The 15,393-nt window shown below is 47.6% G+C and overlaps 1 protein-coding gene across 1 annotated transcript in view; it reads left to right on the top strand.

Annotated features, from left to right (window-relative positions):
• LOC138793342 (transient receptor potential cation channel subfamily M member 2-like) overlaps positions 1–15,393 on the top strand; it is a 236,701-nt gene that overhangs the window by 29,051 nt on the left and 192,257 nt on the right. Inside the window, exons 2-3 of the mRNA XM_069971872.1 lie at positions 11,281–11,466; positions 14,100–14,182. Of these exons, the coding sequence (XP_069827973.1) occupies positions 11,317–11,466; positions 14,100–14,182 (233 nt within the window). The 5' untranslated portion in view covers positions 11,281–11,316. The remainder of the gene's footprint in view (positions 1–11,280; positions 11,467–14,099; positions 14,183–15,393) is intronic.

The raw sequence follows: 15,393 nt of genomic DNA, 5'->3' as shown, positions 1-15,393 counted from the left end.
ACAGTATCACACCTGATGTAGATACAGCAGCTCAGTATACAGTATCACACCTGATGTAGATACAGCAGCTCAGTATACAGGATCCACCTGATTAGATACAGCAGCTCAGTATACAGTATCATCACCTGATTAGATACAGCAGCTCGTATACGTATCAACCTGATTAGATACAGCAGCTCCGTAGACAGTATCACACCTGATTGATACAGCAGCTCAGTATACAGTATCACACCTGATTAGATACAGCAGCTCAGTATACAGTATCACACCTGATTAGATACAGCAGCTCAGTATACAGTATCTCACCTGATTAGATTAGATACAGCAGCTCAGTATACAGTATCTCACCTGATGTAGATACAGCAGCTCAGTATACAGTATCTCACCTGATGTAGATACAGCAGCTCAGTATACAGTATCACACCTGATTAGATTAGATACAGCAGCTCAGTATACAGTATCACACCTGATTAGATACAGCAGCTCAGTATACAGTATCACACCTGATTGGATTAGATACAGCAGCTCAGTATACAGTATCACACCTGATTAGATACAGCAGCTCAGTATACAGTATCTCACCTGATTAGATACAGCAGCTCAGTATACAGTATCACACCTGATTAGATACAGCAGCTCAGTATACAGTATCACACCTGATTGGATTAGATACAGCAGCTCAGTATACAGTATCACACCTGATTAGATACAGCAGCTCAGTATACAGTATCTCACCTGATGTAGATACAGCAGCTCAGTATACAGTATCACACCTGATTAGATTAGATACAGCAGCTCAGTATACAGTATCACACCTGATTAGATACAGCAGCTCAGTATACAGTATCACACCTGATTGGATTAGATACAGCAGCTCAGTATACAGTATCACACCTGATTAGATACAGCAGCTCAGTATACAGTATCACACCTGATTGATTAGATACAGCAGCTCAGTATACAGTATCACACCTGATTAGATACAGCAGCTCAGTATACAGTATCTACACCTGATTAGATACGCAGCTCAGTATACAGTATCACACCTGATTAGATACAGCAGCTCAGTATACAGTATCATCACCTGATTAGATACAGCAGCTCAGTATACAGTATCTCACCTGATTAGATTAGATACATCAGCTCAGTATACAGTATCTACCTGATTAGATACAGCAGCTCAGTATACAGTATCACACCTGATTAGATACAGCAGCTCAGTATACAGTATCACACCTGATTAGATTAGATACAGCAGCTCAGTATACAGTATCACACCTGATTAGATTAGATACAGCAGCTCAGTATACAGTATCACACCTGATTAGATACAGCAGCTCAGTATACAGTATCACACCTGATTAGATACAGCAGCTCAGTATACAGTATCACACCTGATGTAGATACAGCAGCTCAGTATACAGTATCACACCTGATTAGATACAGCAGCTCAGTATACAGTATCTCACCTGATTAGATACAGCAGCTCAGTATACAGTATCTCACCTGATTGGATTAGATACAGCAGCTCAGTATACAGTATCACACCTGATTAGATTAGATACAGCAGCTCAGTATACAGTATCTCACCTGATTTAGATACAGCAGCTCAGTATACAGTATCTCACCTGATTAGATACAGCAGCTCAGTATACAGTATCACACCTGATTAGATTAGATACAGCAGCTCAGTATACAGCATCACACCTGATTAGATACAGCAGCTCAGTATACAGTATCTCACCTGATTAGATACAGCAGCTCAGTATACAGTATCTCACCTGATTGGATTAGATACAGCAGCTCAGTATACAGTATCACACCTGATGTAGATACAGCAGCTCAGTATACAGTATCTCACCTGATGTAGATACAGCAGCTCAGTATACAGTATCACACCTGATTAGATACAGCAGCTCAGTATACAGTATCACACCTGATTAGATACAGCAGCTCAGTATACAGTATCACACCTGATTAGATACAGCAGCTCAGTATACAGTATCTCACCTGATGTAGATACAGCAGCTCAGTATACAGTATCACACCTGATTAGATACAGCAGCTCAGTATACAGTATCACACCTGATTAGATACAGTAGCTCAGTATACAGTATCACACCTGATTAGATTAGATACAGCAGCTGAGTATACAGTATCACACCTGATGTAGATACAGCAGCTCAGTATACAGTATCACACCTGATTAGATACAGCAGCTCAGTATACAGTATCACACCTGATTAGATACAGCAGCTCAGTATACAGTATCACACCTGATTAGATACAGCAGCTCAGTATACAGTATCACACCTGATTAGATACAGCAGCTCAGTATACAGTATCGCACCTGATTAGATTAGATACAGGCAGCCTCAGTATACAGTATCACACCCTGATTAGATACAGCAGCTCAGTATACAGTATCACACCTGACTAGATTAGATACCATCAGCTCAGTATACAGTATCACACCTGATAGATATCAGCAGCTCAGTATACCAGTATCACACCTGATTAATACAGCAGCTCAGTATACAGTATCCACCTATTAGGATTAGATACAGCAGCTCAGTATACAGTATCACACCTGATGGATTAGATACAGCAGCTCAGTATACAGTATCTCACCTGATGTAGATACAGCAGCTCAGTATACAGTATCACACCTGATTTAGATACAGCAGCTCAGTATACAGTATCACACCTGATTAGATACAGCAGCTCAGTATACAGTATCACACCTGATTAGATACAGCAGCTCAGTATACAGTATCACACCTGATTAGATACAGCAGCTCAGTATACAGTATCACACCTGATGTAGATACAGCAGCTCAGTATACAGTATCACACCTGATTAGATACAGCAGCTCAGTATACAGTATCTCACCTGATTAGATACAGCAGCTCAGTATACAGTATCACACCTGATTAGATACAGCAGCTCAGTATACAGTATCTCACCTGATTAGATTAGATACAGAAGCTCAGTATACAGTATCACACCTGATTAGATTAGATACAGCAGCTCAGTATACAGTATCACACCTGATTAGATACAGCAGCTCAGTATACAGTATCACACCTGATTAGATTAGATACAGCGGCTCAGTATACAGTATCACACCTGATTAGATTAGATACAGCAGCTCAGTATACAGTATCTCACCTGATGTAGATACAGCAGCTCAGTATACAGTATCACACCTGATTAGATACAGCAGCTCAGTATACAGTATCTCACCTGATTAGATACAGCAGCTCAGTATACAGTATCACACCTGATGTAGATACAGCAGCTCAGTATACAGTATCACACCTGATGTAGATACAGCAGCTGAGTATACAGTATCACACCTGATTAGATACAGCAGCTCAGTATACAGTATCACACCTGATTAGATACAGCAGCTCAGTATACAGTATCACACCTGATTAGATACAGCAGCTCAGTATACAGTATCACACCTGATTAGATACAGCAGCTCAGTATATAGTATCACACCTGATTGGATTAGATACAGCAGCTCAGTATACAGTATCTCACCTGATGTAGATACAGCAGCTCAGTATACAGTATCACACCTGATTAGATACAGCAGCTCAGTATACAGTATCTCACCTGATTAGATACAGCAGCTCAGTATACAGTATCACACCTGATTGGATTAGATACAGCGGCTCAGTATACAGTATCACACCTGATTAGATTAGATACAGCGGCTCAGTATACAGTATCACACCTGATTAGATACAGCAGCTCAGTATACAGTATCACACCTGATTAGATTAGATACAGCGGCTCAGTATACAGTATCACACCTGATTAGATACAGCAGCTCAGTATACAGTATCTCACCTGATTAGATTAGATACAGCAGCTCAGTGTACAGTATCACACCTGATTAGATACAGCAGCTCAGTATACAGTATCACACCTGATTAGATACAGCAGCTCAGTATACAGTATCACACCTGATTAGATACAGCAGCTCAGTATACAGTATCTCACCTGATTAGATTAGATACAGCAGCTCAGTATACAGTATCACACCTGATTAGATACAGCAGCTCAGTATACAGTATCACACCTGATTAGATACAGCAGCTCAGTATACAGTATCACACCTGATTAGATACAGCAGCTCAGTATACAGTATCACACCTGATTAGATACAGCAGCTCAGTATACAGTATCTCACCTGATTAGATTAGATACAGCAGCTCAGTATACAGTATCACACCTGATTAGATACAGCAGCTCAGTATACAGTATCACACCTGATTGGATTAGATACAGCAGCTCAGTATACAGTATCACACCTGATTAGATACAGCAGCTCAGTATACAGTATCACACCTGATTAGATACAGCAGCTCAGTATACAGTATCACACCTGATTAGATACAGCAGCTCAGTATACAGTATCACACCTGATTAGATACAGCAGCTCAGTACACAGTATCACACCTGATTGGATTAGATACAGCAGCTCAGTATACAGTATCACACCTGATTAGATTAGATACAGAAGCTCAGTATACAGTATCACACCTGATTAGATTAGATACAGCAGCTCAGTATACAGTATCACACCTGATTAGATACAGCAGCTCAGTATACAGTATCTCACCTGATTAGATTAGATACAGCAGCTCAGTATACAGTATGACACCTGATTGGATTAGATACAGCAGCTCAGTATACAGTATCACACCTGATTAGATTAGATACAGCAGCTCAGTATACAGTATCACACCTGATTAGATACAGCAGCTCAGTATACAGTATCTCACCTGATTAGATACAGCAGCTCAGTATACAGTATCTCACCTGATTGGATTAGATACAGCAGCTCAGTATACAGTATCACACCTGATTAGATTAGATACAGCAGCTCAGTATACAGTATCTCACCTGATTTAGATACAGCAGCTCAGTATACAGTATCTCACCTGATTAGATACAGCAGCTCAGTATACAGTATCACACCTGATTAGATTAGATACAGCAGCTCAGTATACAGCATCACACCTGATTAGATACAGCAGCTCAGTATACAGTATCACACCTGATTAGATACAGCAGCTCAGTATACAGTATCACACCTTATTAGATTAGATACAGCAGCTCAGTATACAGTATCACACCTGATGTAGATACAGCAGCTCAGTATACAGTATCTCACCTGATGTAGATACAGCAGCTCAGTATACAGTATCACACCTGATTAGATACAGCAGCTCAGTATACAGTATCACACCTGATTAGATACAGCAGCTCAGTATACAGTATCACACCTGATTAGATACAGCAGCTCAGTATACAGTATCTCACCTGATGTAGATACAGCAGCTCAGTATACAGTATCACACCTGATTAGATACAGCAGCTCAGTATACAGTATCACACCTGATTAGATACAGTAGCTCAGTATACAGTATCACACCTGATTAGATTAGATACAGCAGCTGAGTATACAGTATCACACCTGATTAGATACAGCAGCTCAGTATACAGTATCACACCTTATTAGATACAGCAGCTCAGTATACAGTATCACACCTGATTAGATACAGCAGCTCTGTATACAGTATCACACCTGATTAGATTAGATACAGCAGCTCAGTATACAGTATCTCACCTGATGTAGATACAGCAGCTCAGTATACAGTATCACACCTGATTAGATACAGCAGCTCAGTATACAGTATCACACCTGATTAGATACAGCAGCTCTGTATACAGTATCACACCTGATTAGATTAGATTAGATACAGCAGCTCAGTATACAGTATCACACCTGATGTAGATACAGCAGCTCAGTATACAGTATCACACCTGATTAGATTAGATTAGATACAGCAGCTCAGTATACAGTATCACACCTGATGTAGATACAGCAGCTCAGTATACAGTATCACACCTGATGTAGATACAGCAGCTCAGTATACAGTATCTCACCTGATTAGATTAGATACAGCAGCTCAGTATACAGTATCTCACCTGATTAGATACAGCAGCTCAGTATACAGTATCACACCTGATTGGATTAGATACAGCAGCTCAGTATACAGTATCACACCTGATGTAGATACATCAGCTCAGTATACAGTATCACACCTGATGTAGATACAGCAGCTCAGTATACAGTATCACACCTGATTAGATACAGCAGCTCAGTATACAGTATCACACCTGATTAGATTAGATACAGCAGCTCAGTATACAGTATCACACCTGATTAGATACAGCAGCTCAGTATACAGTATCACACCTGATTGGATTAGATACAGCAGCTCAGTATACAGTATCTCACCTGATGTAGATACAGCAGCTCAGTATACAGTATCACACCTGATTAGATTAGATACAGCAGCTGAGTATACAGTATCACACCTGATGTAGATACAGCAGCTCAGTATACAGTATCACACCTGATTAGATACAGCAGCTCAGTATACAGTATCACACCTGATTAGATACAGCAGCTCAGTATACAGTATCACATCTGATGTAGATACAGCAGCTGAGTATACAGTATCACACCTGATTAGATACAGCAGCTCAGTATACAGTATCACACCTGATTAGATACAGCAGCTCAGTATACAGTATCACACCTGATGTAGATACAGCAGCTCAGTATACAGTATCACACCTGATTAGATTAGATACAGCAGCTGAGTATACAGTATCACACCTGATTAGATACAGCAGCTCAGTATACAGTATCACACCTGATTAGATTAGATACAGCAGCTGAGTATACAGTATCACACCTGATTAGATACAGCAGCTCAGTATACAGTATCACACCTGATGTAGATACAGCAGCTCAGTATACAGTATCACACCTGATTAGATTAGATACAGCAGCTGAGTATACAGTATCACACCTGATGTAGATACAGCAGCTCAGTATACAGTATCACACCTGATTAGATTAGATACAGCAGCTCAGTATACAGTATCTCACCTGATTAGATACAGCAGCTCAGTATACAGTATCACACCTGATTAGATACAGCAGCTCAGTATACAGTATCTCACCTGATTAGATACAGCAGCTCAGTATACAGTATCACATCTGATTGGATTAGATACAGCAGCTCAGTATACAGTATCTCACCTGATTAGATACAGCAGCTCAGTATACAGTATCACACCTGATTGGATTAGATACAGCAGCTCAGTATACAGTATCACACCTGATTAGATTAGATACAGCAGCTCAGTATACAGTATCACACCTGATTGGATTAGATACAGCAGCTCAGTATACAGTATCTCACCTGATTAGATACAGCAGCTCAGTATACAGTATCACACCTGATTGGATTAGATACAGCAGCTCAGTATACAGTATCACACCTGATGTAGATACAGCAGCTCAGTATACAGTATCACACCTGATTAGATACAGCAGCTCAGTATACAGTATCACACCTGATTAGATACAGCAGCTCAGTATACGGTATCACATCTGACTGGATTCGATACATCAGCTCAGTATACAGTATCACATCTGACTGGATTCGATACATCAGCTCAGCATACCAATCACATAGGATAGGCTTAGATACACTTTGCACTGTATACATGTAAGCTGCACTGATTTTTTTTCATCCCCTGGTCCCGTGTTGGGTGCAGTGTCTCGGGTCACTCGTTGGGTTCAGTGTCTCGGGTCACACGTTGGGTTCAGTGTCTCGGGTCACGCGTTGGGTTCAGTGTCTCGGGTCACGCGTCGGGTGCAGTCTCTCGGGTCACGCGTCGGGTTCAGTGTCTCGGGTCACGCGTCGGGTGCAGTGTCTCGGGTCACGCGTCGAGTTCAGTGTCTCGGGTCACGCGTCGGGTGCAGTCTCTCGGGTCACGCGTCGGGTGCAGTCTCTCGGGTCACGCGTCGGGTTGAGTGTCTCGGGTCACGCGTCGGGTTCAGTGTCTTGGGTCACGCGTCGGGTTGAGTGTCTCGGGTCACGCGTCGGGTGCAGTCTCTCGGGTCACGCGTCGGGTGCAGTCTCTCGGGTCACGCTTCGGGTGCAGTCTCTCGGGTCACGCAGTCTCTCGGGTCACGCGTCGGGTGCAGTCTCTCGGGTCACGCGTCGGGTGCAGTCTCTCGGGTCACGCGTCGGGTGCATGCAAAAGAACGCTGGTTGACCTCAGGGAGATCAACCAAAACACCGCAGAGACACCATCACGTGTCTCAGCGTCAGTGTATTCTAGAACATTGCCCCCTGGGAAATCAAATATGCAAAAGAACACTGCAGAGACACCATCACATGTCTCGACATCAGTGAACTAGCCAGACCTTCCCTCCGGGAAGGAACAACCAAGCCAAAGCGTTCTCCAGTCAAGGAAACCACCTCAGCAAGGTATCCACCCACAGACAGCTGTTTCGGGGTTTTTGCCCCTCATCAGTGTGGAGTAGGTTTCTGGCTAGCGGGTCACGCGTCGGGTTCAGTGTCTCGGGTAACGCGTCGGGTGCAGTCTCTCGGGTCACGCGTCGGGTTCAGTGTCTCGGGTCACGCGTTGGGTTCAGTGTCTCGGGTCACGCGTCGGGTGCAGTCTCTCGGGTCACGCGTCGGGTTCAGTGTCTCGGGTCACGCGTCGGGTGCAGTCTCTCGGGTCACGCGTCGGGTGCAGTCTCTCGGGTCACGCGTCGGGTGCAGTCTCTCGGGTCACGCGTCGGGTGCAGTCTCTCGGGTCACGCGTCGGGTTCAGTGTCTCGGGTCACGCGTCGGGTTCAGTGTCTCGGGTCACGCGTCGGGTGCAGTCTCTCGGGTCACGCGTCGGGTGCAGTCTCTCGGGTCACGCTTCGGGTGCAGTCTCTCGGGTCACGCGTCGGGTGCAGTCTCTCGGGTCACGCGTCGGGTGCAGTCTCTCGGGTCACGCGTCGGGTGCAGTCTCTCGGGTCACGCGTCGGGTGCAGTCTCTCGGGTCACGCGTCGGGTGCAGTCTCTCGGGTCACGCGTCGGGTGCAGACTCTCGGGTCACGCGTCGGGTGCAGTTTCTCGGGTCACGCGTCGGGTGCAGACTCTCGGGTCACGCGTCGGGTGCAGTCTCTCGGGTCACGCGTCGGGTGCAGTCTCTCGGGTCACGCGTCGGGTGCAGTGTCTCGGGTCACGCGTCGGGTGCAGTGTCTCGGGTCACGCGTCGGGTGCAGTGTCTCGGGTCACGCGTCGGGTTCAGTGTCTCGGGTCACGCGTCGGGTTCAGTGTCTCGGGTCACGCGTCGGGTTCAGTGTCTCGGGTCACGCGTCGGGTTCAGTGTCTCGGGTCACGCGTCGGGTTCAGTGTCTCGGGTCACGCGTTGGGTGCAGTGTCTCGGGTCACGCGTCGGGTTCAGTGTCTCGGGTCACACGTCGGGTTCAGTGTCTCGGGTCACACGTCGGGTTCAGTGTCTCGGGTCACGCGTTGGGTTCAGTGTCTCGGGTCACACGTTGGGTTCAGTGTCTCGGGTCACACGTTGGGTTCAGTGTCTCGGGTCACATGGAAAAGAAAAAGGAGAAAGTCCAGCACAAAATCTATAAAAGACTTGTTTTTTATTGGAGTTGAATCTGTAAAATTACATGTAGTAAGAAAATACACACACTAGAGGCGCTTTGGCCGTTTCTCAGCTTGCATATTAGGTTCAGTGTCTTTCTTGGGTCACACATTGGGATCAGTGTCTTTCTTGGGTCACTCATTGGGATAAGTGTCTTTCTTGGGTCACACATTGGGATCAGTGTCTTTCTTGGGTCACACATTGGGCTCAGTGTCTCTTTCTTGGGTCACAAATTGAGATAAGTGTCTCAGGTTGCACATTAGGTTCAGTGTCTCTTTCTTTGGTCAAACATTGGGATCAGTGTCTCTTTCTTGGGTCACACATTGGGCTCAGTGTCTTTCTTGGGTCACTCATTGGGATAAGTGTCTTTCTTGGGTCACACATTGGGATCAGTGTCTCTTTCTTGGGTCACACATTGGGATCAGTGTCTTTCTTGGGTCACACATTGGGCTCAGTGTCTCTTTCTTGGGTCACAAATTGAGATAAGTGTCTCAGGTTGCACATTAGGTTCAGTGTCTCTTTCTTTGGTCATACATTGGGCTCAGTGTCTCTTTCTTGGGTCACACATTGGGCTCAGTGTCTCTTTCTTGGGTCACACATTGGACTCAGTGTCTCTTTCTTGGGTCACACATTGGGATCAGTGTCTCTTTCTTTGGTCATACATTGGGCTCAGTGTCTCTTTCTTGGGTCACACATTGGGCTCAGTGTCTCTTTCTTGGGTCACACATTGGGCTCAGTGTCTCTTTCTTGGGTCACACATTGGGATCAGTGTCTCTTTCTTGGGTCACACATTGGGATCAGTGTCTCTTTCTTGGGTCACACATTGGGATCAGTGTCTCTTTCTTGGGTCACACATTGGGCTCAGTGTCTCTTTCTTGGGTCACACATTGGGATCAGTGTCTCTTTCTTGGGTCACACATTGGGCTCAGTGTCTCTTTCTTGGGTCACACATTGGGATCAGTGTCTCTTTCTTGGGTCACACATTGGGCTCAGTGTCTCTTTCTTGGGTCACACATTGGGCTCAGTGTCTCTTTCTTGGGTCACACATTGGGCTCAGTGTCTCTTTCTTTGGTCACACATTGGGATAAGTGTCTTTCTTGGGTCACACATTGGGCTCAGTGTCTCTTTCTTGGGTCACACATTGGGATCAGTGTCTCTTTCTTGGGTCACACATTGGGATCAGTGTCTCTTTATTGGGTCACACATTGGGATCAGTGTCTCTTTCTTGGGTCACACATTGGGCTCAGTGTCTCTTTCTTGGGTCACACATTGGGCTCAGTGTCTCTTTCTTGGGTCACACATTGGGCTCAGTGTCTCTTTCTTGGGTCACACATTGGGATCAGTGTCTCTTTCTTGGGTCACACATTGGGCTCAGTGTCTTTCTTGGGTCACACATTGGGATCAGTGTCTCTTTCTTGGGTCACACATTGGGCTCAGTGTCTTTCTTGGGTCACACATTGGGATCAGTGTCTCTTGGGTCACACATTGGGATCAGTGTCTTTCTTGGGTCACACATTGGACTCAGTGTCTCTTTCTTGGGTCACACATTGGGCTCAGTGTCTCTTTCTTGGGTCACACATTGGGATCAGTGTCTCTTTCTTGGGTCACACATTGGGATAAGTGTCTCAGGTTGCACATTAGGTTCAGTGTCTTGCTGTTATTTCACACGTTGTAGCTTAATAAGTGCTCTGTGCGTTCTGCGCCATCCACTGTATTACCACTATGTGTTCTAGTTTGTGTAGGTCCTTGTCCCATGAAGCTTTGACAATATGGGGAACGCAAAGACAAAAACCAAAGCTCCCGACCATGTGGATGGGTCTGAGCTGCACCAGAGGAGACCACAGACTGCCTATCGTCCTGGCACAGCAGACGCTAAGAAGAAGAAGAAGGCAGCAACACAATTCCTGGATGAGTCCAAGGTGATAGAAGCCACCACCCTTACTGCTGTAATTTGTGTAGAATCAAATCATTGAGGGAGGAGCCAGGACAGTGAGGCCCCTCCCACCTCTTAGGACTGGCCATGCCAACCATCTGACAGTGAGGCCCCTCCAACCTCTAAGGACTGGCCATGCCAACCATCTGACAGTGAGGCCCCTCCCACCTCTCAGGACTAGCCATGCTAACCATCCAGCAGCTGTCCCTCTATTCTCTCAGGACTGGCCATGCCAACCATCTGACAGCTGTCCCTCTCTCTTCTCAGGACTGGCCAAGCCAACCATCTGACTGGTGTCCCTCTCTATTCTTAGGACTGGCCATGCCAACCATCTGACAGCTGTCCCTCTCTCTTCTCAGGACTGGCCATGTCAACCATCTGACAGCTGTCCCTCTCTCTTCTCAGGACTGGCCATGCCAACCATCTGACTGGTGTCCCTCTCTCTTCTCAGGACTGGCCATGCCAACCATCTGACTGGTGTCCCTCTCTCTTCTCAGGACTGGCCATGCCAACCATCTGACTGGTGTCCCTCTCTCTTCTCAGGACTGGCCATGCCAACCATCTGACTGGTGTCCCTCTCTCTTCTCAGGACTGGCCATGCCAACCATCTGACAGCTGTCCCTCTCTCTTCTTAGGACTGGCCATGCCAACCATCTGACTGGTTTCCCTCTCTCTTCTCAGGACTGGCCATGCCAACCATCTGACAGCTGTCCCTCTCTCTTCTCAGGACTGGCCATGCCAACCATCTGACTGGTGTCCCTCTCTCTTCTCAGGACTGGCCATGCCAACCATCTGACTGGTGTCCCTCTCTCTTCTCAGGACTGGCCATGCCAACCATCTGACTGGTGTCCCTCTCTCTTCTCAGGACTGGCCATGCCAACCATCTGACAGCTGTCCCTCTCTCTTCTCAGGACTGGCCATGCCAACCATCTGACTGGTGTCCCTCTCTCTTCTCAGGACTGGCCATGCCAACCATCTGACTGGTGTCCCTCTCTATTCTTAGGACTGGCCATGCCAACCATCTGACTGGTTTCCCTCTCTCTTCTCAGGGCTGGCCATGCCAACCATCTGACTGGTGTCCCTCTCTCTTCTCAGGACTGGCCATGCCAACCATCTGACTGGTGTCCCTCTCTCTTCTCAGGACTGGCCATGCCAACCATCTGACTGGTTTCCCTCTCTCTTCTCAGGGCTGGCCATGTCAACCATCTGACAGCTGTCCCTCTCTCTTCTCAGGACTGGCCATGCCAACCATCTGACTGGTGTCCCTCTCTCTTCTCAGGACTGGCCATGCCAACCATCTGACTGGTTTCCCTCTCTCTTCTCAGGGCTGGCCATGTCAACCATCTGACTGGTGTCCCTCTCTCTTCTCAGGACTGGCCATGCCAACCATCTGACTGGTGTCCCTCTCTCTTCTCAGGACTGGCCATGCCAACCATCTGACTGGTTTCCCTCTCTCTTCTCAGGGCTGGCCATGTCAACCATCTGACTGGTGTCCCTCTCTCTTCTCAGGACTGGCCATGCCAACCATCTGACTGGTTTCCCTCTCTCTTCTCAGGGCTGGCCATGCCAACCATCTGACAGCTGTCCCTCTCTCTTCTCAGGACTGGCCATGCCAACCATCTGACTGGTGTCCCTCTCTCTTCTCAGGACTGGCCATGCCAACCATCTGACTGGTTTCCCTCTCTCTTCTCAGGGCTGGCCATGTCAACCATCTGACTGGTGTCCCTCTCTCTTCTCAGGACTGGCCATGCCAACCATCTGACTGGTTTCCCTCTCTCTTCTCAGGGCTGGCCATGCCAACCATCTGACAGCTGTCCCTCTCTCTTCTCAGGACTGGCCATGCCAACCATCTGACTGGTGTCCCTCTCTCTTCTCAGGACTGGCCATGCCAACCATCTGACTGGTTTCCCTCTCTCTTCTCAGGGCTGGCCATGTCAACCATCTGACTGGTGTCCCTCTCTCTTCTCAGGACTGGCCATGCCAACCATCTGACTGGTGTCCCTCTCTCTTCTCAGGACTGGCCATGCCAACCATCTGACTGGTTTCCCTCTCTCTTCTCAGGACTGTCCATGCCAACCGTCTGACTGGTGTCCCTCTCTCTTCTCAGGACTGGCCATGCCAACCGTCTGACTGGTGTCCCTCCCTATTCTTAGGACTGGCCATGCCAACCATCTAAGAGCTGTCCCTGTCCCTCTTACTCTTCTTGGGGTCCTGGCCAACCTATATCATATCTGTCTCACCATTTTATCACTTCAAGCTAGAAGGTGAATTTGAGCTCTGCAGAGCATTCACCACATTATAGATGAGTGCAGAACATTGCAGATCATGAGAGATCGCCACTCTGTGGAGCTTAAAGGGGTTATCTCAGGAGGCTCAGCCATATGTGTGGCCATAGATGTCCAAGCTTGGCCACCAGCCCCGATGGTCCACAGTCCTACAGGCTAGCATCACCCTCAGATCTCTGCCGAAGCAGAGTATGGACCAAATAAAGTGTAACCCTGGAGACCTGGGCTCCTCTGTCCCTCCTCACAGGTGTCATGGCCGTCCTTGTTCTCACCTTCTACCTATAGTTCACCATCACAGCCTCATCCTCATTGTCTCTATAACTTGTATTCTCAGGTCGATGTCCTGAACTCGTGGGTATCGAAGCACATAAAGAAGAAGGAATGTGTGACCTTCATCCCCAGAGGACCCCAGGAGCCGTGAGTGTGAGAGAGAAAGGGGGGGCCGTGAGTGCGAGGGGGAAATGGGGGGCCGTGAGTGTGAGGGGGAAAGGGGGGGCCGTGAGTACGAGGGGGAAAGGGGGGGCCGTGAGTGTGAGGGGGAAAGGGGGGGCCGTGAGTGTGAGGGGGAAAGCGGGGTCCGTGAGTGCGAGGGGGAAAGGGGGGCTGTGAGTGCGAGGGGGAACGCAGGGTCCGTGAGTGCGAGGGGGAGGTGCATATACAAGTGTTGTCAGGAGGCCCCATATCTATCTAGTGTGGTGTCCCACCACAGGTGTTTTTCCTTGACACCTGTCCAAAAGTTCCAGTTACATGTGCTCTTCTTTCTTGTCCTATTGTCAGGAACTTACCTGAGCGGCTTCTGCGCTCAGGTTGAGTGACAGACGTCCTGCCACATACAGGTGCGGGCTCCTGGTCCTGTATATAATGTGCCAACAGCCTGTCAGTCCCTGCTGGCTATTAGGTTTCATCCCCTGGTCCCAGCTCCCCCTGTCTATACCTGCCATCCCTGTTCCTAATTCCTCTGCTTGCTACTCGTTACCTGACCTCCCGCCTGACCTTTGACTATCCGTTTGATCCCTGGTTTTGTACTGCGTTGTCCGTTCGGTTCTGACTGGGCTTGTTGACTTTCCTTTGTTGTGCATGTGGTGACCCCCAGATGATGTTGTAGCGATGGGACGGCCGGTCACTTGCTAGATGGAAGTGTGGTGGATGGCCGAGATAGAGCCGGACCTTTGGGTTTTGTCACGTGACGCCAGTGCCTGGTGGGCACACAGGTGGGATGGCGCGCCTGCTGTTCTAGTGTAAGGCCGGTTGTACCCTTCTCCCCTGTGGTCGGTGTCCTGTCGGCCTGCTGCAGGGTCCCTTGGGTCAGTGTAGTCACAGGTGGTCAGAGAGGTGTAATGACCCTCCCGGATAGTGGTAGGACACAGAAAGGGGAGATGTCCCGAGGTTGCGGTGTATATTCTGGGCAGGTGGTGGTGAATAATCACAGACTCCGTGGATAATGTTGACTTGGTTACTTCTTGTAAATGTGAGCAGGTGAGACAACAAATATTTGATACACTTGATACAGGTCCAATAAGTACACGAACATAGAACCAGGAGATCTGTGGGATAAGTGCGGAGTAGGATGTAGTAGAGAGGAGAGTGCCGTGAGAGTGTGAACCCAAGTAGTAACGTGCTCTGCTGGG

The sequence above is a fragment of the Dendropsophus ebraccatus genome, chromosome 5 (assembly GCF_027789765.1).
Source record: "Dendropsophus ebraccatus isolate aDenEbr1 chromosome 5, aDenEbr1.pat, whole genome shotgun sequence".
Classification (NCBI taxonomy): domain Eukaryota; kingdom Metazoa; phylum Chordata; class Amphibia; order Anura; family Hylidae; genus Dendropsophus; species Dendropsophus ebraccatus.
Note: the sequence above shows the minus strand (reverse complement) of the source record. Positions and strands in the feature narration are given on the sequence as shown.